Raw genomic sequence first — 20,925 nt, forward strand, 5'->3', positions numbered from 1 at the left:
GGAAAAAAAAAACGTGTGATGGGTCATCAAGAACTTGGTTCCACCCGAAACTTGGCCTCTTTCAGCTTGCTTCATTAAGTAGTACACAACAGGATTTTTTTTTCTGTGCATCTGTGCTTTTTATTGCAATAATACATCTGGAAATAGAATATATATATATATTTACACACACACAAACATCAACATACATATTGTCAATGGTTCGAACAAAACTAAAATTTGGACATTAAGCAATAAATACAATTCACAAGGGCTAAAAGACAATAAAGTAAACATTAATTGAATGAAGTGGGTCAATTCTTCATCACACATACACAACTACACGCATCGGCTAAATTGTTACCCTTGCGTTAACGGAAAAAAAATAATCCAACAATGGTCACTGAAATGACTGATAATAATGACATTTTGTTTCATGGTCCAACAGAATTATTAAAACAAACTAATAAATCTAGCCTGGACAAAAATGGGGCCATGCTACTTAATATTTGTTAACTTTTGAAATTTGATTGTACCCTGCACAGATTCAAGACATACTTTGCTGAATGTAGCAAAGCAGCTCCAGAACGTAACATTTTTATTTTCAAAGTAGGTACAATGTTTTGTTTTACCTAGAAAGGTGGCACATGATTTATTAATTTGTCTTTAATCTGTGTCCTCCAAAATGAAATTTGCCTTGTGTGACAAAATGATTGACTCATAAAAAAATACAATAAAATACATATTCATTTTGTCCCAGGTACAATTTAGTCTCCATGTGTACGTATACACGTTCATATGCATACACATGCAGCGTTTAGCTTCAAACACATGCACACAAATCGACATTAGCTCAAGCTTTCATGAAGAACAATTTAGCACTATTTTTTTTTCCTGTTCCGTAGTTTCATATCCATCTTAAAAGTGCAGATTTTTTTTTTTTTTGTATTGAACACTGACAATGCCAAATCTACGCTAGCTTTACTAAACCGCACTGAACTGCACATAACGGACAATCAACAATCCAACTTCCACTAGAACGAACCTGATCATCTTTGGAAGAACAAAGGATAACAAATCATACTGTCATAGTCTGTTTACATACATAAGTAAATTGGGAAAAATCTTTCTCAATATACTGTCTGTGTTAATATATACTATGTACTTTGGGCTTACACTGATTTAAGCCATAGACAAGTTACAGCAAATCCAAGGTTTAACATTTAGTACATACGGAACAAAGTACTTTTTTTCTTAGCCACTACATGGTCACTAGAATCCTGCACAAAGCAAGCAATCAGCACTGTATTCATGTCCATTTTAATGGCGTTCTCTTCTTATTGTCTCTTTGTACTCACAGCATCATACTGACTATAATTTAGCAAGACAACATACTACACAAGAAGCTAAAAACAGATAGCTTTTTTTTTCCCCCAAGATGCACAAAACAGCTTTTTTTTACAATCATCTATTGCAATATTTTTACAGATAACAATTTCATAACAGTATAATTTCCCGTAGATTGCAATGATATGACGGCAAATATACTTTGGTGATATTCCCGATACAAACATGCTGAGATAAGAAGGGGAGGGGGGGGTTGTATAGTGTCTTTTACCAGATGCGTATTTAGAAAGGTGGACGGAGGAATGACTTGGTGGATGACTTCTTCTCTTCCACGTTGTTTGTGGCTAGTTGTTGCGTTTTTGAAGCCACTCTACTCATAAAAGCTGCGACCACTGTAAAATAGTAGATGAAGATAAAATTGTCTGGTTACAGTTCATAATATAGTTCATCTTCTTTATTATTGGCACAAAACATCCAAAAATAACATTATATTTAATAATAATAATAATACAAGCATGATTTTCATGCAAACACACCAAAACTTAAGGGAAAAGGCTGTTTTAAAGCAAAACCATTTGATTTGTTTATGTGAAGCGAATCACAGCATGCATGCAAATTTTTTGGTAGCATTAGCATTGTGGTTGTGCAACTTTTAAATGCAGTATGAAAAGACTCGACAACCTTATGGCTGCTATTCTAATGGTATGTTAGTCTAAAAATTCCATCTTGTTTGTTGTTGACCTTACCGGTACAGAGTGGCAGCTTAAATTCGGATTTGATTGCCTTCATTCAACCTGATGCAAAATAAAATGATTGATGATGAAAGGCGTTGCAGTGACATACACAAGCACACACGATGTAGAAAGTAATGGGGGAAAAGGGATGGAAAATGAATATATTTAAATTGATAGATGTCGCTATACTCACGCCCCCTCATCTCTCAGCAGAGACAGGAACTTGGTCACTCTGTAATCTTGGTCCATCTATAGATCATAAAATGAAATGTCACTTTTTTTTTTATCTTCTATAAATACATATGAAAGACTAATTACGATGTACCTGCAGCGACATCTCAATAAGCACGAGGAGTTTCTTAATGCCGATCCAAACTCGCTTTCCTTTAAGCTGCTGTGCGATGCTGGCCCTTTCTTTGTCTGAGAAACTCCCCAACAGCTGCATAAAAAAAAGAAAAAAAAAGCAGAATGTCTGCAAGAATCTGCAAAATTGGCATTTGATTCCCTAGCTGGGGAAACAAGGTTATTATATTTCTGTATTTTTCAATAACTGCCAAGCTCTCGGCGAGAGCGTGCGTAATTCATTCAAATGCCGGCGTCAATTTGCTCATACCTCTAAAGCGTCGACAAGCTGCTCCCCAGTGGAGATGTTAGGTATGTGTATGGTGGTGCTGAAGGCATCCAACATCTCCATCTCCTGCAGGACGTCTTTCCTGCTGGTGGTGCCGATGATGAGCAGCTTCCGACCCTGAAGGAGAAATCAATTAAAGCCCCCTGACAGATATATTTTATTTCAGAGATTCATTTTCTATTCATATCTGGGGTTTTTTTTCTGACCTTGGGAGGTGCTTTCTTCAGGAGCACCAACAAGGCTTGAAGAACCAAATTGGAGAAACGCGGTCCAATTGGGACATAATCGAGGAGACGTTCGATGTCATCAACCACCACACAGCTGAGCTGGGATTTGTAAGCGTCATCAAAGACCTAAAATACAGAAGAACATTTTTTTTTTGGGGAAATAGTGATTGTAGTGTTTTTTGTTTACTGCTCTTTGTTTCTTTCTCTCAAGTTACACAGTTGATTTGTTTGCCACAATTGATCCAACAGTGCGGCACTAACCTTTTTGATTGCCTGGCACTTGGAGATCTCTGAGTGTCCAATCATCTTGTCTGGAGAACAGAGCTTAATGAAGGGGAACTGTGAGTCCTCTGCAATCTTGGCTGCCAAAGCTGTTTTTCCACTGTGTGGTGGACCTGGAGGTACATTTGACAAGCCACAAATTATGAACCAACTGAATGTATTCATCTTTACAGCATGCTCACCTTCCAGTAGCACAGTCACCAGCGGTGTGCGATCACTGTTCTTGGTCTGCTGTACCAGCAGCTCTCCATCATCGAGGACATGTGTAACTGGGTCACCCCATTTGATGATGCCATTCATGATGTAGTTGGAGTAATCCTCCTGGTTTGTCCCAAACGCCTGGGGAAAAACAAGAGGAATTATTCAACAATAATGAAATTGTAATCTGCATCTGAGGTTTAAAAAGAGATGATGATACTCACTGGTTTAATATCATTGTTGAGGGATCCTAAGAAGTCGTCTCTGGTGACCTGCAGCTTCTCTGCCCTCTCCATGTCAACCTCAACTGTAGATGTAGCCTGAAAAAAAAAAAAAAAAAGTCACTCAGAAATGCATCTCAGCTAGAAGAATTTCATTTCTATTCCACCACCATCACAAGCGCCCATAAAAATGATATTGTAAACTCCAAACGGAATATTAGTGTTTTTGGAGCGGCAAAAATCTTTTACAGCCTCTCAAGTGCAATCTCATGGCGGGTGTAAAAAAGAAACAAGATGAGAAAAATCAATCCAATCAACCAATGAACCGCATGAACCTGCCTTTAAAAAGCTGCAATAAAATGACATTCCGCAACAAAATGGCCGCCATGGTTTGCATGAGGGCCGCAATGTGTCCAAACAATCAAAAGCCGACACATTTGTTGTACAATTTGAATCAATAACATATAATATATAAAAAATTATTTCAATTAGTGCCCTAAAACGAGCTACATCATGAAAATCACTATTTTTAAAAGCCTCATTATTGACAGGCAAACTGACCTTGATATGTCTGTTCATGGCAGTGGACTGGGCGGCCCTAACCAGTCCCTCCAGCTCTGCTCCACTGTAATTCTTGGTTTCAGATGCCAGCTCTGGTATGTTGACATCTTGAGCCAGCAGGTTGAAGTTTCGCATCTTGTTAGTATGAATTGTGAGAATTTGAACGCGGCCTTTCTCATCAGGAAGACCTGGTAGGATAAGAGAAAGCATTTTAAACGGAACGACCACAATCATCAGAAATAATAACAAATCATTTTTGTCTTAGAAATTACAATAAGGAATAATTGAGTTGTTCTTTAATTCATCCATCCATTCATTTTCTATGTCGACAAACCCATTCAGATTTTTAGGGACACTTACCAATTTCCATCTTGACCTCAAACCTGCCAGGCCTCATGAGGGCATCATCAATCAGGTCAGGCCTGTTGGTCATCCCTGGTCAAAACAGGAATAGCGATCAATCCATTTTTTACTCTGCTTGTCCTCAATGAAGTTCACCGACTGGTTAGCAGTCAATCACAATGAACAGATGTTTCACTTTCGCTACAAGAAGATTATTTACCAATGACCAGGATGTTGTTAAGTTGCTCCACACCATCAATCTTGGACAGGAGCTGGTTGACCACAGTATCGTGCACACCCGTGCTGCTCGCACCCGTGCCTCTCTGCTTGCAAATGGCATCCAGCTCATCAAAAATGATGATATGAAGGCCGCTGTTAGCTCCCAGCTAATGAAGGTAAAAATAAAAAGGTCAGACGTGTCAATGTTGATTTTCTAAAATGTAAATCACAGCAGTAAGTTACACACCCTCTTTTGCTCGTCCTCTGCGTCGGCGAACAACTTGCGGATGTTGGCCTCGGACTCTCCCACATATTTGTTGAGGATTTCAGGGCCATTGACGATCTTTGGCTCCCTGGCGTTAAGCATTTTGCCAATCTGCCTAGCCATTAGGGTTTTACCACAGCCTGGAGGTCCGAACAGCAAGATACCCTTCACGTGCTTACAGCCTGGACACAGAAAAGGAAAGGAACAATTCATGAGAAACAAACAAAATCAAATGACAAGCAAAAAAAGAGGTAATTTCTCACCCATCTGCTCCACAATGTCTGGGGGGAAGACTCGGGAAGCAAACGCTCTCCGGAAAATGTCAGAGAATTCCTTATCCAGACCTCCAATGCCCATTTTCTCAAAGTTCCAGTCTGGGTTGATGATTGTCTGACGTGCTTCCTTGGTCTTTGCCTTACCTACATACAATGAAGAGTAAGTACTGGTACAATAAAATAAATACATATACAAATAAATATAGATAGATGTAGCAACTCTTTCACTGTAACACATTGCCACCTTGTGGAGACAATAGGAAGAGACCGGTGTAGCATAGCATTAAAAACTAAAGCTTTTTCCCCCTCATTCTTTTCTTCATAATTAATACATATTTTTTATTTCATGGATTTAATAATGCTTCAATTGTTTCAAATAGGAAACATACCAACAAGTGTCAAGGATGAACTCTCTGCCTTCTCAAAAATCACCTGACTGTTGCCTACCAGCAGCCCAGCTTCAATCTGTCATTAAAAAAATCAACATTTCAAATAAGATGACCTGAAAATACATTAACAATATTGATTGATTTATTTGTTGTTCATTTCGAACCTTAATTTGAATGTCAAACTATCTCAACCATTCCGTACCTTCTGTGGTTTCTTTCCAGAGGGTGCTTCACCTTTGAGGATGCTGGAATCCATTGCCTCAATGTCTTTGACAACCAGTCCAAAAAGTTTGTCACAGAAGCTGAACACCAGCTAAGAGACAAATACGACAGATTTGCAATATCAAAATAAAGTCCACATGCTTTTGCCTCAAAAGAAATAATCCGAAACCTGCTGTGTGACAGAAAAGGCCTGGCTGTTGAACTTCTGGATGAACTCGGCAGCCATCTTGTCTGAGTCATACGGTGAAGAGTCTGTACTCTTCTTCTGCAGGAAGTCAATTTCGATTGTCATGGCACCGATGCACTGCTTGGATTTGTCAAAGTTGTAGTTGGACACTAGAGACAAACAATTATTTTTAATACCATAACAAAACAATCCATCACATTTTTTTTAATGAGTATGTTCTTCCATTTTTATTGTAATAAATTACACTATTCATTTTATATAATCACCACTGGCGGAACTAGAGGGGGGGCATGTGGGCACTGTCCTCCCTCCTTAAAATACACTTGGACCCTCAGGTGACAGGCTGAATACTTGACTTTTGGGAATTTATTTCCACATTGACCACAGCAAAACCTCTTAGTTCATTATAATAAATCTCTTTACTTGAGCACATTACGTAATCCATTTGGTGTGCAAAAGCTTTTTGCTAACTGATTTGCCATGAGTGTAATAGTACCTTCCACTTCCTGGCCGATAGAGAGACCGGCCCATTTTCGCTACAAGACAGATAAAGCAAAGAGCACAATTTAAAATTTATGAAGGAAACAGTTAAAAATATGATTATTTATGCGAGTACCTGTGGCAGACTGAATGCAATTGAACCAGGTGCCACCGTGTGGTGGGTCTTGACTGTAAACACAAATTTGTGGTTGGGCGTGGTCTTCACAGTCACGTGTCTGTACAGCAGAGGGATAAAATCTTGAATAGCTCTCCAGACAAATTGTATTAGAAGCATCAATACTCGTATCAAAAATAATAATCGCAAGTACTAAATCTATTCAGACTGCAGTGTTGATGTCTTTATTACTGAAGGAAGAAGATGAGTGGGCTGATTAATGATGACAACTCACTGTCCAGACTGCAGATCCTTCTCGCTGACCACGGCACAATTTGTCAGCGACAACTCGTCTGTCGGGCATCGTGCCGCTTGCATGGTCTGCAAAGAGAGGTAAATGAAACACACTTGATGAAAAGCAGAGCCCATTTAGGTTTAGTTGGCAATCATAGCAAAATTGCATCTTAAATAATGACAAATCTGCATTCACTTTTTTTTTTTTCCTACTTATCATTTTATCACACAGTAGGTTTCATTAGAATAAAAAGCATTTTCTGTAAAGCGCATTTTATGGCAGTAGGTTTTCATCCATTTTTATCTTGATAAATCAAATGCAAAGACTTTTACAGCACAATTGACTCGGTAGCCAGATGGATAAATTCCAATGCACATTACTGCAGCCCAAGCATGTGACATGGTAACCACGGCAACTACATTAAAATATCCAACAGTGGCTCTGACAATAAAATAGGTTTACTGCAGGCAAATCCAACAGCGGCAACAAAAGTATATATTAATTGATACCACTTTTTTCATTCATTGATGAGATTAGGAGGAATAATTGATTTTGGATGGAGAACTAAGTTCTATTGACACTCGGAGCTGCAGCGCGTCAACACTTCAGAATGGATTTTATGATTGACAAAGAAAAATCATTCATACTCACATTCACACCTACGACCAGTTTGAAGTCAGCGATTAATCTAAATCTCATCTATATGGAATGTTAGTAAACCAGATCATGTGGTGAACCCTCGCAAGCACATTGGAGATCACACAAACACCCAAAAAAAAAAAAAGGTGGCCAGCTGAGATTGCAGATCATCCAAAGCAAGAAAAAAAAAATCAATCCATGACAACTAATTTGCATCTTCAGTCCGTACCCTGCATGCAGCTACTCGTTTTTGACAGTAGACGAGGTGACAACATCAGAGAATGAATGAATGAACGAACGAACGAACGAACGAACGAACGAACGAACGAATGAACAAAATAATAAATAAATACATTAATGGAAGCATGGCTGAATGAATGAATGAATAAATAAATAAATAAATAAATAAATAAATAAAATAGAATAGAATAGATTTCCATCTCCAACACTGAGTGGCTCTGATGCAGTGGGACCCAAACACAATGACTTAGTCCCTGCCCAGGAGGAATCCAAGCCTACAGTGGCGCACTTCCTCTTTGCAACCAGCGCTCCCAGAGCAATTACATAGTTGCCAAGTGGGAAAAGCATATCGTTTCCACAAGGAGTCAGAAAAGGAAGTTAGTACTGGACTGGTACCACGTTTTGATGGAATTAGCAGTTGTGTTTCCATACATACCTTGAAAAATATTACCACCTTGTGGCGCCAGCATAGGCAAGCAGAGAGGAAGGACAGAAGACAGTTTTTGAGATAGTTGGAGACTTACGGTGAAGATGTGGAAAAGCTTCGATGCAGTCACAAGTATGGATTATTTGACATGCGTGCCACATACATGCAGATGTACTGCACGTGGAATTTACACCAAGGCCAAAGATGATGGGTGTGCATGCTAAGAATTTTTTTTCAAACTGCCCAATTCTGTTTCATTCCTATCCGATTGCATATGCAAGGCGCCATGCAGGTGCATTTTCTTTTTTGCCCACATTAAAAATAAAAAGCAACAACAGTATAAATATGGTGATTGGTGAAACACAAATAATCAGATGAATCTGCTCCAAAGAGGGTTCATGTTCATTTTTAATTAAAGACAGGATCATTTGATTTGATGACATAAAATATGAATCACTACGAAGTTGGATTTCTAGCTTCAGGGAGAAAATTGTAGCAATCATAAGAGAATACTAAACAGACAAACAAACAAATAAATAATCTAATTCGTGAAGTCTCCAGCTATGCAATCCCCAGGTAAGCAATATGATTGCAACACATTGTCTTTATTAAGCCATGAAAGCATTTTACTCCGATTCAATTTTCTTTGGCTTAGAGGTCCGACAAAATAATTTACCAACCGGTGGGAAATTAACTAGATGAATTCATTTCATAAACAGCATGAGGAAGAGACTCAAAAGTAAAAAGGCCTTGAGTTCAATGTGGCCTCATCACCTCTTCTGACTCATTCTCAACATCTCACTTCGAAACATCCCACTGAATTATTCATGGTGCTGATCCATCTACATGTCTGCACAGACGATCAGTGCTGCAGGATTAGGGTGGAGCACGGATGGATGGATGGATGGATGGATGGATGGATGGATGGATGGATGGATGGATGGATGGATGGATGGATGGATGGATGGATGGATGGATGGATGGATGGATGGATGGATGGATGGATGGATGGATGGATGGATGGATGGATGGATGGATGGATGGATGGATGGATGGATGGATGGATGGATGGATGCAAACAGCTTTTTGCCAGACACACAGATGTTCACAAACTGTTTGTGTACTTGTGTTTGTTTGTGTCAATCTCCACTATGTCCTTTGTGTGTCTAATGTGTTTGCGAGGGAAAAGTGTGTTATTTTTGTGTGTCGCTGCTGCCCGACAGCAAACGGGCAGTCTAAATTTAGTCGTCGCTCTCGTTGGCACACACATTCGCTCACTCACATGCACTATGATGACCTTATTGATGAAAGCATCTTTCAAAAATTGGCCTGGCTTGCAGGCTGCCAAAAAAACGTCAGAGAGAATTTCAACCCTTTCCCAAAAACACCACATTTAAATTTTTTTAATCGTTTGTCAACAAAAACATAACAAAAAGATTTGGGATTGCTTGGTAAATGTAATCAACAGTCGCGTCCTAAAATTCGAAAGCCTCCGCAATTCTTCACTTGGCCATAAAATAGATTGAGTAGGAGGTTAAACCGACCCCGAAGCTGAGGAAGGCAAGAGAAGATTCCAAAATTTATGTTGGCAGCAACTCACTCTTTGCAGCTCGCCCATTTGCAACACAAAAAAATTGGACATAATTACTTCGCTTTGTCTTTGATGCTTTTAGATCAAGCTGGGAAAGGTTGTCAAGAGGTAGGTGAACCTGAATTGATTAACGCTGTTATCACTTCCCAACACTGGTCTGCGTTCAGTCTCTGGGCAACAAGCTGACACGCACTAGTAATCCACTTAACAAAGCCCACGCTGGGCGTCCACACTATTGAGTAGTCAGAGATTTTTCATTCATTGTTTTTTTTTGTTTACCTTTCAGCACTCAAATTTAGAAGGAATTTACAACTCGATGTGACACCCGGTAATGCCTATATCGCTGAATCACAGATTAAATGATAATGTGTGAATCTATAACAGTTTTAGTTTTTGTGACTGTAAATTTAGTGGTTACTCCTGCATAGACAGATTTCTTTCTACTGAGGAAATTTATTCTTCCAAGCAGGGCCAGCCTTGGAAAGATGATGGAAAGGCTCCTCAGGAGCAACTGACTTTGCAACAGGGGACAGTTTTTTGACTCAAATTTACAACCAGTAGTTACGTTTCCCTTAAGCAATCATATTTTGGATATCGTCTTTGCCGGGGTATGTGTTTGACATTTAGGTCTGTGGTATCACTAACAAATTTAATTATAAAACAATCATTTCCAAGTCAATCAGCAGACTTAAACAACAACTTCAATCATTACGATCATATTAGCAAACAGAATGTGAGGGAGATCATCAATTTATGAAAGCAAATGACTCATTTTATATTTTTCAATGCCATTGCTGGAATTGTTTGTGTGATGACTGACCAAGCATAGTATGCCCGGCGACAGCACAGTAGAGGGCAAATCAGACTGGGGGGGATGCAAGTGTGTGTGTCATGGAAAACACAAAATTGACCCCAAACTTTTGAACGGTAGTGTAAATATATACACACACACACATACACAATGTGAGCTTGACACTATCAAAACCAACCATGCACTCTGTCCATAAGAAAGCAGCCATTATAATAACACGATTGTGATATAGCCTACACACAGCACGTAAGATAAAGATGGATTTAAGTCAATGCACAGCTATGCTGTGCCATCCCTCAAAGGCGTCTCCTGTGCGCATAAAAAAAAAAAACCCTGCAGAATGAAGACAACTGTCTGCACAATACTGCCTGCATATTATTATCATCACAGGGGACAATGCATGGCACTATCGAGGTAGTGCACACACGAGAAGGATGCACACCGTTATGTTATATGCAGTGGAAGGGGAGCTTATTATCAGTGAGCGCTTTTTACGCAGCAGCAACGTCGGCTCAAGGGCAAGCAGCTCCCCGGGATTAAGCGGCGGCCACACTCCTTTGACTGACGAGGCTCTGTTCATTTTTGACTTGATTATATACACGCGTAGCGAATATGTCCATTGCAAGCACGCGAGGGAGGCTGCAGAATCGAGTGAAATCAAATAAATAAATCTATCTAGATATATAACACCAGCAATGACATTCGCTTGGTTCCATCCGATGTTATCGGAGCCAGCGATAGTCCGACATTTTGCAGCACACTTTACCTGAAAAGCAGGAAGCGTCTGTTCGTCTAAAACAGCAAAAATAACAATCGAGTGTTAGTTTTTCTTACCCGGGCCGCCATCTTCACGGTTTGTGGTGGATCAGTGATGCTGTAGTGGCGGTCAGAGAAGGTTCATAAGACGGAGGGACAAGAACACAGGGGCTCGACAGCAGATGGGTTTATAAGGCGTAGCGCACTCCTCTCCGATTGGTTGAATCAACCAAACATGACAACTAAATTTGTCCCATTGGCTGACGTGTTCTGGTCCCGCCTACTTGAGCAGGTTTGTATGACGTGCCAACACACTCACATGTGGACGTCAAACGTGCATGTATGAATATGCAATAAATAAATAAATAAATAAATAAATAAATAAATAAATAAATAAATAAATAAAATTGGGATTCCAAACGCATAGGTTTTTGCATGTGCACGCGCACTGCTATTCACAGTGCGTGTATCAGCACCACGGACAGCAGCAACAGTTTCAACGCTCATCATCTCTAAAGGTTTATTGATAGAACGTATATCAATATACCTCGTTGCAATTTTATGCAATGTTTTCAAGGAAAACTGAATATCAAATCATTATATAATTTGATTTGTTATTCTCAAGATTCATTATGGCTGAATATGCTGGAAAAAACATTTTGGAAACTAGCTGACTAATAGCTATGACTAGGCCTTAGCTTGATGTCTGCTGCTGAGTCATGTAGCTCACTTTTTGCCCCTTGTGGCTTAAAAGGTTTCATCAAGGTTTTCTGAGGACCTCTGCTGGTCTTTTTTGGGCAAGCCAGTCCAGTACTGGCTTGGAATTGTCCTCCTGAAATAGGCTGGGATGTCCCTGAAAAATTAAAAATGGAAGAATATTTACAAAAGTCATCACTTTGGACATTAAATATCTTCTCTTGATAGTCAATAAATGTTAAAAGGGATTTCCAAATCATTGTATTTTGTCTTTATTTACATTTTACACAGTCCCAACTTCATTAAGTTGTTTTTTGTCTATAAATCAGGCTCTAGTTGAATGAATGACTGTTCTGTACTTACAATTTAACAAAGTGTGTTTGCACCACTATTAAATGAATACAAACCAAATTGCTTGTAAATGTTTTTTATAGAAATTACTTGTAACAGCTGATCACTTTGTTCTTTCTTGCATACATATTCATACATCCACAAAGTAACAGACTGCAGCATCAGTATCCTCGTAACACTAGTAGCATTAAACTTGAACAAAGATTCTTGTTACACAATATGCTTCACAAATGGAAGGGGGACAAAAAAAGAAGATATTACCGGTAAGTCTATCATCATCATTTCACAATTTTTTTTTGTCTTGTACGTGTTGCAAGATAAAATATGGCACATAATTGATGAGACGTGATTGGGAGGGGTGGGAGGGGTGTTAACCAAGTCTTCTGTTCCAAATCCAGTCCTCTCAGAAGATAAGTAGTCCTTTAAACATTGTCTTTCTTTGTGTGTTTTGCACCAAAGCAGGTGGATTCAGTTCCAGAGAAGGAAAAAAAAAAATCACAATATCTTTTGCACATCATCAATCACTCTTTCCTACATCTGCATGGTACAACGTAATCAATTCTGTGACATATGTGCTGGAGAACATTTCACATTAAAGTCTGTGTATCACATTGAACTCTAAAGCCACAGCAGTCCTGTTCAAATATATATATTCTGAAAAAAAGAAATTGTATTAATCTGATCTAATACAAACCATAACAATAAACCATATCGACATTATGTGATTTGGCAATGGCGTCTTATTTATAGATACTAACAAATTTGAGGCTAATATTGACTGTGTTTGGGTTTGATGGCTGCACAGTTGACAGTAAATCAATCTGACATGTGGAAACAGTTCAAACATACACCATTTGAGGATATAAATATTGTGTTCCCGCTTATGTGCTTTCATATAACTCAATGAGACAATGCTGCTCAGCTTTTGTATCATTAAGGATAATATCGCTGTCATTTAGACAAATGCTACTTGTTTTCCAGCCAACTCATCTAAAACAGGAAAGTCAAGTGTGTTCATCATGGAACAATTCTTCATATGCATAATCATATGAGGTCACATGAGTTCAGATTCTGGATCTGGGCTACATTGTTGTTGCAGCATGGTCTATCACCAGAATACAAAACTAGAGCAAAAACATCACTTCGAATAAGCTTTTATGGATTCTGCCCTGATTTTGTTCTTCAAATGTTCTTCAGAATCTTTGCTTCGAATTGGGTTCAAAATCCGTAGACTGATACACGTCAATCAACCGTCAGCCTTTATAGCAGCCTGTTTAAAGATTAAAAACCGGGCAATTTGATTATTTTAGATGTCTTGGCTGATATTTCCTTATTGTTTGATATTGACTAGTGTTAGTTTTAAGAAATGGAAGATTGGGGAAAATACATTTGTCATGACTAGATGTAGTGATGGGAAAAAATTGGGAACATTTGATCTTTTTCTTTTCAAAATGATCATTAAGGAACATTCAGCCAACGAGAGACAGGGAGAAAAAGAGAATATCTAAAAAAATTACTTTTAAATAGTTGATCAAATCCCCATCCCACATTCCTTATTTTGAAGGGAATGACAACTCCGCTTTTCAACTGGAGGTGATAATAATCTTCACACATGAAAAATGATTCCCTGTGTGTGTTCTCTAATTATCACTCAACCAAGCATAGCCCAATGTTTTCGCACATTTTGTTCATTAGCAGGTCCGAAGGTCACGAGATGTCCCGTCTATAAATTGGACTTTGTGCTCTGCAAATCCCCAGGCAAAAAACAGCATGCCTATGAAAACATGCAATTTGCTGAAGATGGTGTATGTTAGTGTCTGAAGTTTAGATTGTATAAAAAGGAATGAAATAATGATGACTTCACAGTTTGGCTACCTTATTATCGAGAGACATTATGGTGAATTGTTTTCATACAGCAATTTGCACACCTACCATCTCAAAGAAAGTACTATAAAATATTTGAGTTGGATTTGCATTCATATCAATCTATGTAGGGCTAGAAATGGATTAAAGTAGCATATTGGTCATTTCCAATAAGATCCAATCAAGTGGTAGCAGCATTTAGGAAAAAGAGGTCACGTTTTTCACTTCTTACCTTTCGCTCAAACAGGCCAGTGGTTTACAACACCTTTTACTTTCACACTTTTTGAATAAAAAAAAAAACTTTCTTTCCTGTTGTCATTCAAACCAGCACCAATATGGACCTATTTGGCCAAAGTGCAGGAGGATGGGGAGTTATTATATAAAATCCCATCTGGATATACATCAGAGGGTTCTATTGCATTTTCTTTCATGAATTTATGTAAACATTTACCGCTGGGCCATATTTCTGACGAAATCACATGTGCACACCAAATTTGGTTTAAAAAAAAAAAACCTGTACCTTCTGAGTAATGCCACGACTATTTCATATTGGTTTTGATCGTATGCTTTTAAAGTTTCAACAGCCAGTGTTGATGAGTGCAATAAGCTTAGAATGCATGAACATTGGAAAAAGGTTAAGTGGAGTTGGCAGTAAGCAAGTGGTCATGTGCAATGACATACTTTATGATGTGACCTCATGCAATGTGGTATCAATATCCTGTATGTTTATATTAATCATCCATACTTATAGAAATGAATGTTGTCTGGCGTTTCGAACAAAACACCATCAGTGGCTCTTCAACAAGATCACCAAGCGCCATTTTTTTTTTCTTTCCAACAACATACGAGGAACAGCTTCTGATCAAATTTAACAATGGCCGAAAAATATACATTAAAAATGATGGATCCCAAACGATCACAGAAGTCATCAGAGACAATTCAATCCACTAAGCGGGGTATTACAATAACAATAGTTAAAATAGGTTTAACACACAGGGCAAGATTTTTTGGGGGTGCCTCCTCGTTCTTAACAACCACGTTGGAGACGCCAGACAACAGCATTTGATCAAAGTAGCTTTACAGTAGTCCACCTGTCTTTATCATATCTTAGTTCCCGCATCCAACTATTTCCCCCTCCTCCTTCCCGCCTCCTTTTATCGGTCAAGGCCTATAAAGAGTTTGGTCTTCTCCTCTTCTTTCTTGCTCTCATTCTTCAGGTCAGCAAACACCTGGGTGAAGAAGTGCGGGTCGGTGTTGATCTGGAGCATCTTGCCGCTCATGCGGTTGATGATCTCCAAGCAGCGGTCCCAGAAGGCCTCCTTCTCGGCCTCCACCAAGAAGGGCTTCAACGGGTAGGAGATCTCGTTGCCCATGTAGGAGTAGGACAGGTAGAGGCACGTGAGCAGCGAGGCCTGCAGCTCACGCTCCGAGGCCACCTCGGCGGAGACCACGTCGCGGCACAACATATAGAGGAAGACCACGTTGGCCGGTGTTATGAAGCCCTGATCCTGCCATCCCTGAAGGAGGAGGGAGCGGTCGACGCTGCGCAGCCACAGCACGGGATCGGTCGGCGAGAGACGCTTGAGACGATAACAACGACGGCACAGGAATTCTCCCAGGCTGCGCATCAGCTCGCTGGTGGACGCCTGAGGGATCGGATGAAGACAGGAGGAAAGGGAATACAACAATTTAGGTACGGCTAAGTGATTAACAAATCGTTATGTTCCATTATTGATTTATTAGCATAGCTAGTTGTATCATACAAATTATTTAGGTCACTGGGTTATTGATTTATTAGCATAGCATTTGGTTAGCATAGTTTGTTGTAGCATACAAATTATTTAGGTCATTGGGTCATTGATTTATTAGCATAGCATTTGGTTAGCATAGCTTGTTGTGGCACACAAATTATTTAGGTCATAGGACCACGGCCAACTCCCTCCCCTTCCGCAAACCCAGTGGTTCTCGGTTTTCAAATATTGGAGAAATAGTCCGGTACCTGAACAATGACACGCTTTGGCGTACCAACCGCAGTGGAAGGTTGGATCCCGGAGCCAGTTAGGGAATTCTTTTTCGCAGCGACTGTAGCTACATTAATGAGGGTCTTGGAGGTGGGGAGGTGAGAGGAGGTAGTCAAGGTGGTGGCTGAGGGATCCTGGTTGGAAGAGTAAGAGGAAAGATTTGCACAGGACTGAGATTTCTTCAGCTTCAAGCTGTTCGAAGCCGAATTAGAGGTGATGACGTCATCGACGTCCGGCGAGCATCCTTTCCCGCCGTCGCCCCCGTCCGACTGGAGTTTCTTGGATCCTTTCCTCTTGGCTGATACGGCCACAATTCGTTTCCATGGCAACACACTGATGATGGAGGGGCGTTTGAGGGATTTGGCAGCAGCTGCCGCAGCATCCTTTGCGTTCTTGCTGTTCTGGACTGCTGTGTAGTGACCCACTGTGGGGGGGCCGTCCTCAAACAGGGCTGCCTTACGGTAGCTGGGGGAAAGGGACAGCACTGTACCCATGATGCCTGGCGAGGGTCAGCAGAGCGACAGACTGGTGGTGATGAGCAGCGATGAGGAACCTCCTTGTTTGGAGAAGAACCAAAGTGTCTCACCTCGGTGAATCTGTGAGCAGAGATTTCGATCATAAGGCATTTACAATACATTTGAAAACACTGACAATCTGCCATTTTCCCTCTGAGCTGTGAAATCCCAATATTTAGTGCAGACTGGCTCCCTACAATAGACAGTGCTTTCCACTGGGATTCACAGTCTCATAGTTACCATGACAACTGAGGAGCCTCCAGCTTCTCCACAATAATCAAGAAAAAGGACTACCCTGCATGTTCTTTATTTAAATTAGTCACAGTGAATGATATAATGACTGTAATTCGTGCATTGTAATATTTATATATTCGTGTATTTATTTAGAAGGTCCTTTTGAGGTATATATGGTCTTTTGTCAATTTCTTGTGTCCATTTCAGCCAATCATTTAAAAACAGCCGAGATTGAAATTGTGCAGACGTGCAAATCTAGGACACTGTGCTGCACTGCAAGAACATGAACAATTCGCTAAAAATATTATGGCTTTTGGTCACTGCATACTAAAGGTAGATAATTCGACTTTCCATGCAAATGTGAAAGGAAATGGTTGTCTGTCTTCCTGTGTTGGACTGGCGACTATGCTATCTATGGTGGCACAGTTCGCCATAGCACTCACTGGCCTGCAGTACTTATCGGTATTATATAAGAATCAAGCTAGGCCACGGAGGCATGTGAAGAAAATGTGCGCAAGCATCCATCTTAGCTTCAAAATGGAAGCCTAGAAAACAAGACAACCCCGCCTCTTCTTTTAGCAGAAACATCACGTTGTGTCATACATGCATAATGTGGAAGAGAATAGCCCCGCAATAAATGATTGCGGGATTGACTTCATGCGCATTTCTGCCGGAGAACAAACGTACAGACGCATAAAACAGCCTGCATTTTGTATTGGCGCTCTTGTATTATAAATTATGGATCGATAATCATTTGTTATGTTAATAAGCTGTTGCATTGTGATGAAAAAGAAATCGTCCCGATTTCCTACCTGATCACTAATTGACTCTTCTCGCCCGATCCATGGAGCCTTGTAGAAATCCCAGACGTCCTGTTCAGTTTCCACGCAAATCGCCGTGATGCGTTCCGTGAAAAGCCCCACGCTACAGGCCAGAATGCTCTCGTCCCCGGGGTCTACCGTTTTTCCCTAATTTCATCTCTAAAACGAAAACTTGCCGTTGTGCTCAATGAAATGCAAATGCACGAAACAGAATAGCGAGATGTGCTGGGAAGCACGTTGGAAAATGTCGTCCATTGATACCCGAAAATCGACACGGCCTCGGTTATTAATTGCCCAGACACATCAAATACATTACGCAAAACATAAATAATATTTTAAAATAAAAAAAATGCGTAAAAGACTAAAAAACAAGGGGTAAATGGCCTCTACAAATTCCAAAAATAGACATCTGTGTCTACCCTTGGCGATGAAAATCTTGGAGAGAGAGACAGGGGGAGAGAGAGAGAAGGGGGGGGGGGGAGTATGCGGGAGTCTATAGTTATTCGGGTTGGATGGAGGAGGGAAATGCCGCCTTTTGATTGGCTGGAGAGAGGATGCTGCTCTGGCTGCTGATGCTGATGCTGATGCTGCTGATGCTTCTTCTCGCCGTCTGTGTTGCATGCAGGCGGATTAAGTCATTGGTAGTCCACTAGTTCCGGCCTATCACAACACATTCGCTGTCCGGGGTGCTGACACAGCCGAGCAGATGTGTTGTGACAACTGCTGCGGCGGAAGAGGAGGAGGAGGAGGAGGAGGAGGAGGAGGAGGAGGAGGAGGAGGAGGAGGAGGAGGAGAGGCGGCTATAGTGGAAGATAAATCTGGGGAGATGAGTGCAAGGTTTATTTCATTCGCTGATGACAATTTATATCAGATATAATGGATAAAATGAATTTTACATCAATTTTTTATTGGTATAATTTTTTGGGATGGCTTCCTGCAATGGTCATAATTTTTTAATGAATATATTCTATATGGGCAATTTAAATGCTGCAGGTGGCCACATTTTTTCATCAGACCAACTGGGGGGGGGGCTAAATATATAGGACCAAACATTTCCTAACCAGGTGTGACAAAAATATTATTTCATACATGAACAATATTTGCATGTGTGTAAATATATGTGCTCTTAATTAATTTCACTTTCTTTTCAGGGATTACAAAAACGCTTTTCTTTCGTCTAGTACTGAATTTTATATCCCACAATGCAACGCGCGTCGGCACACATTCACATCCGGGTCACTGTACGGTATTAAAACCGTTTCAGAGTTGTTGTTGCAGGAGTCTTGTCCGAGTGACAATTTACAAGACAAGGCAACGATTCACGCTCAAGCTACGTTGTATTCATGCATCTGAAATGGAGTCTTCGCAGAGACATCGCTCGCTTTATAAGGGAACAACCCCGCCGTGGAAAGAAACATACCGCAAGGTGGCGTGCATTAAGAATTCCAGCGTAAACATAAGGTGTTTATCTTCTTATCTTCTTCTTTTTTTTTTTTTTACAGCGATGCGTAGAGAGGCTCAAGGGGAGCAGGTCGAGATTGCTCGACCGATATCGCAAGATGGGTGAGAGCTCCAAATGCAGCGGCCCCGCGACCTCCTTCATTGTGCAGGAGGTCATGGAAGAGGAATGGAGCGCGCTGCAGTCCGAAGATCGGAAATTACCATCCTTATGGGGTCCAAAGGGAATGGCAGAGGTATGCAATCACTGAGGTATGCAATCAATTGCAATCAATCATTAAACGGTGACCTCTTTCCAAACAGTTGTACAACGTTATGAAGGACCATGATGAACTGGCAGTTTTAGAGGAGATCCAGCAGGAGCTTCTGACCTATGGTAATGTCTTGCACACTTATAATGGCCCTAGTGATTAACCCCAAGGAGAACACTTAAAAACTGCATACTAAATGTATTCATAAACACTATCTGTTTTCCATTAATACTTCAGAAATGTCTATTATTGAAGAGTACGAGAGAAACCAACAATTTGAGCAGCAGTACATATCATCTGTTGTGGAAGGAATGGAAGTGGCTCATGTTATTTGTCCCATCTGCCATATGTAAGTAAAATACGATTACGATTGTTAAATATTTGTTGAGGACTAACCCTTCTCTTGTGTTTGCTAGGAGCAACTTGAATATCAACAGTCTTTTCATATCCTGTCCATGTGGATTGTACATAAATACAAAGGTATATGTATATATACATTTTAAAAGCTCTTGAAATCATCTTGTTTTGTTAAAATTGTGTTATGTTGTACACTGTCTTTAGATGAAGAACATCACTGCAGATGTCCTACGGCAACTTCTCGAATCCAGAGTTACCGAGCACATGGAAGGCTGCTCCTCCAATCCTGTTTTTTCATTAGCATCAAATTTAGATGCCTCTCCCAACCTGCTAATAAGTTGCAAGGTACAACATTTAGTTCCAAAATTCTTCTTTGCTCTTTTTCTACCCATTTGATTGGAGCATCATAGTTTCTCTTAACTCTTCTTTCAGGTTTGTGACTACCTCTCCATCATCCTATGACGTGGAACAGCATAAAAAATATTTGTATTTATGAATATGTAAATATTTGTTCAAATAAAGGTTATTTTTATATTTAATTCAGAATTTTGGTACTAAAAAGGTTCACAAAACATCCTAGAACACCTTATGTAAAGTCTGTTGGGGAATTTTAGATTTATCCCCTTTGTTGAATAGATGAATATTCATTTTTTTGAGGCAATAAAGTGATAGAAATCATTTGTTTTGAAATTCTAAAATTATGTTTTGTTTTTTGATGGTTTATATTTTTGCCATTAATCTTAAGTGCCATAGATTAAACCAGTGGTGTCCAAGCAAATATTTACAACTCAAATACTTATTGTTACATCTTTTAATAATGGTTCATGAATAAAAATATTTCAGAAGCAAAAATATTTGTTTGCATCGGTATTCGAAGGATGATGCATGGTTTGTTTGGTGGAAAGAAGTACCATACACGTCCTGT

The 20,925-nt window shown here is 39.9% G+C and overlaps 3 protein-coding genes across 5 annotated transcripts; 1 reads left to right on the top strand and 2 right to left on the bottom strand.

Moving 5' to 3' along the window:
* Positions 1-94: 94 nt before the first annotated feature.
* LOC125983034 (vesicle-fusing ATPase) lies at positions 95-11,646 on the bottom strand. 3 transcript variants are annotated; one of them, XM_049743876.2, is made up of 22 exons: positions 11,512-11,594; positions 8,285-8,302; positions 6,970-7,055; positions 6,696-6,795; positions 6,576-6,615; positions 6,062-6,228; positions 5,873-5,983; positions 5,671-5,746; positions 5,270-5,425; positions 4,989-5,188; positions 4,743-4,908; positions 4,541-4,615; positions 4,181-4,368; positions 3,623-3,718; positions 3,383-3,539; positions 3,180-3,313; positions 2,898-3,044; positions 2,674-2,808; positions 2,386-2,499; positions 2,254-2,309; positions 2,073-2,120; positions 95-1,718 (listed from the first exon to the last, which is right to left on the bottom strand). In XM_049743876.2, the coding sequence occupies exons 1-21, from the start codon at positions 11,521-11,523 to the stop codon at positions 2,090-2,092; spliced, it is 2,265 nt and encodes a 754-aa protein (XP_049599833.1). In that variant the 5' UTR covers positions 11,524-11,594; the 3' UTR covers positions 95-1,718; positions 2,073-2,089. The 3 variants fall into 3 exon arrangements, with proteins under 3 accessions (XP_049599833.1, XP_049599835.1, XP_049599834.1); XM_049743878.1 differs by lacking the exon at positions 8,285-8,302 and having other exon boundaries at positions 11,512-11,646; XM_049743877.2 differs by lacking the exon at positions 2,073-2,120 and having other exon boundaries at positions 11,512-11,593.
* An 894-nt stretch (positions 11,647-12,540) lies between these two features.
* Positions 12,541-18,393, bottom strand: LOC125983068 (cyclin-dependent kinase 5 activator 1-like). The gene is made up of 3 exons (XM_049743949.1): positions 17,926-18,393; positions 16,343-16,960; positions 12,541-15,989 (listed from the first exon to the last, which is right to left on the bottom strand). The coding sequence occupies exons 2-3, from the start codon at positions 16,856-16,858 to the stop codon at positions 15,498-15,500; spliced, it is 1,008 nt and encodes a 335-aa protein (XP_049599906.1). The 5' UTR covers positions 16,859-16,960; positions 17,926-18,393; the 3' UTR covers positions 12,541-15,497.
* A 745-nt stretch (positions 18,394-19,138) lies between these two features.
* rpain (RPA interacting protein) lies at positions 19,139-20,539 on the top strand. Its single transcript, XM_049743969.2, has 7 exons — positions 19,139-19,360; positions 19,437-19,628; positions 19,696-19,768; positions 19,881-19,992; positions 20,060-20,123; positions 20,205-20,345; positions 20,433-20,539. The coding sequence occupies exons 1-7, from the start codon at positions 19,289-19,291 to the stop codon at positions 20,460-20,462; spliced, it is 684 nt and encodes a 227-aa protein (XP_049599926.1). The 5' UTR covers positions 19,139-19,288; the 3' UTR covers positions 20,463-20,539.
* Positions 20,540-20,925: the final 386 nt, after the last annotated feature.

The sequence above is a fragment of the Syngnathus scovelli genome, chromosome 16, assembly GCF_024217435.2.
Source record: "Syngnathus scovelli strain Florida chromosome 16, RoL_Ssco_1.2, whole genome shotgun sequence".
Taxonomy (NCBI): Eukaryota; Metazoa; Chordata; class Actinopteri; order Syngnathiformes; family Syngnathidae; genus Syngnathus; species Syngnathus scovelli.

Bases quoted from the DNA above. Each gene is read 5' to 3' on its own strand.
- LOC125983068 (XM_049743949.1), bottom strand. From the start codon at position 16,858: ATGGGTACAGTGCTGTCCCTTTCCCCCAGCTACCGTAAGGCAGCCCTG. The intron at 15,990-16,342 runs GTACCGGACTAT...CCGATCCCTCAG, and splicing joins CAAAGCGTGTCATTGTTCAG to GCGTCCACCAGCGAGCTGAT.
- rpain (XM_049743969.2), top strand. From the start codon at position 19,289: ATGGAGTCTTCGCAGAGACATCGCTCGCTTTATAAGGGAACAACCCCG. The intron at 19,993-20,059 runs GTAAGTAAAATA...TGTGTTTGCTAG, and splicing joins ATTTGTCCCATCTGCCATAT to GAGCAACTTGAATATCAACA. The intron at 20,346-20,432 runs GTACAACATTTA...CTCTTCTTTCAG, and splicing joins ACCTGCTAATAAGTTGCAAG to GTTTGTGACTACCTCTCCAT.
- LOC125983034 (XM_049743876.2), bottom strand. The intron at 5,189-5,269 runs GTGAGAAATTAC...TTCTGTGTCCAG, and splicing joins AGACATTGTGGAGCAGATGG to GCTGTAAGCACGTGAAGGGT. The intron at 2,500-2,673 runs GTATGAGCAAAT...TTTTTTATGCAG, and splicing joins AGCTTGTCGACGCTTTAGAG to CTGTTGGGGAGTTTCTCAGA.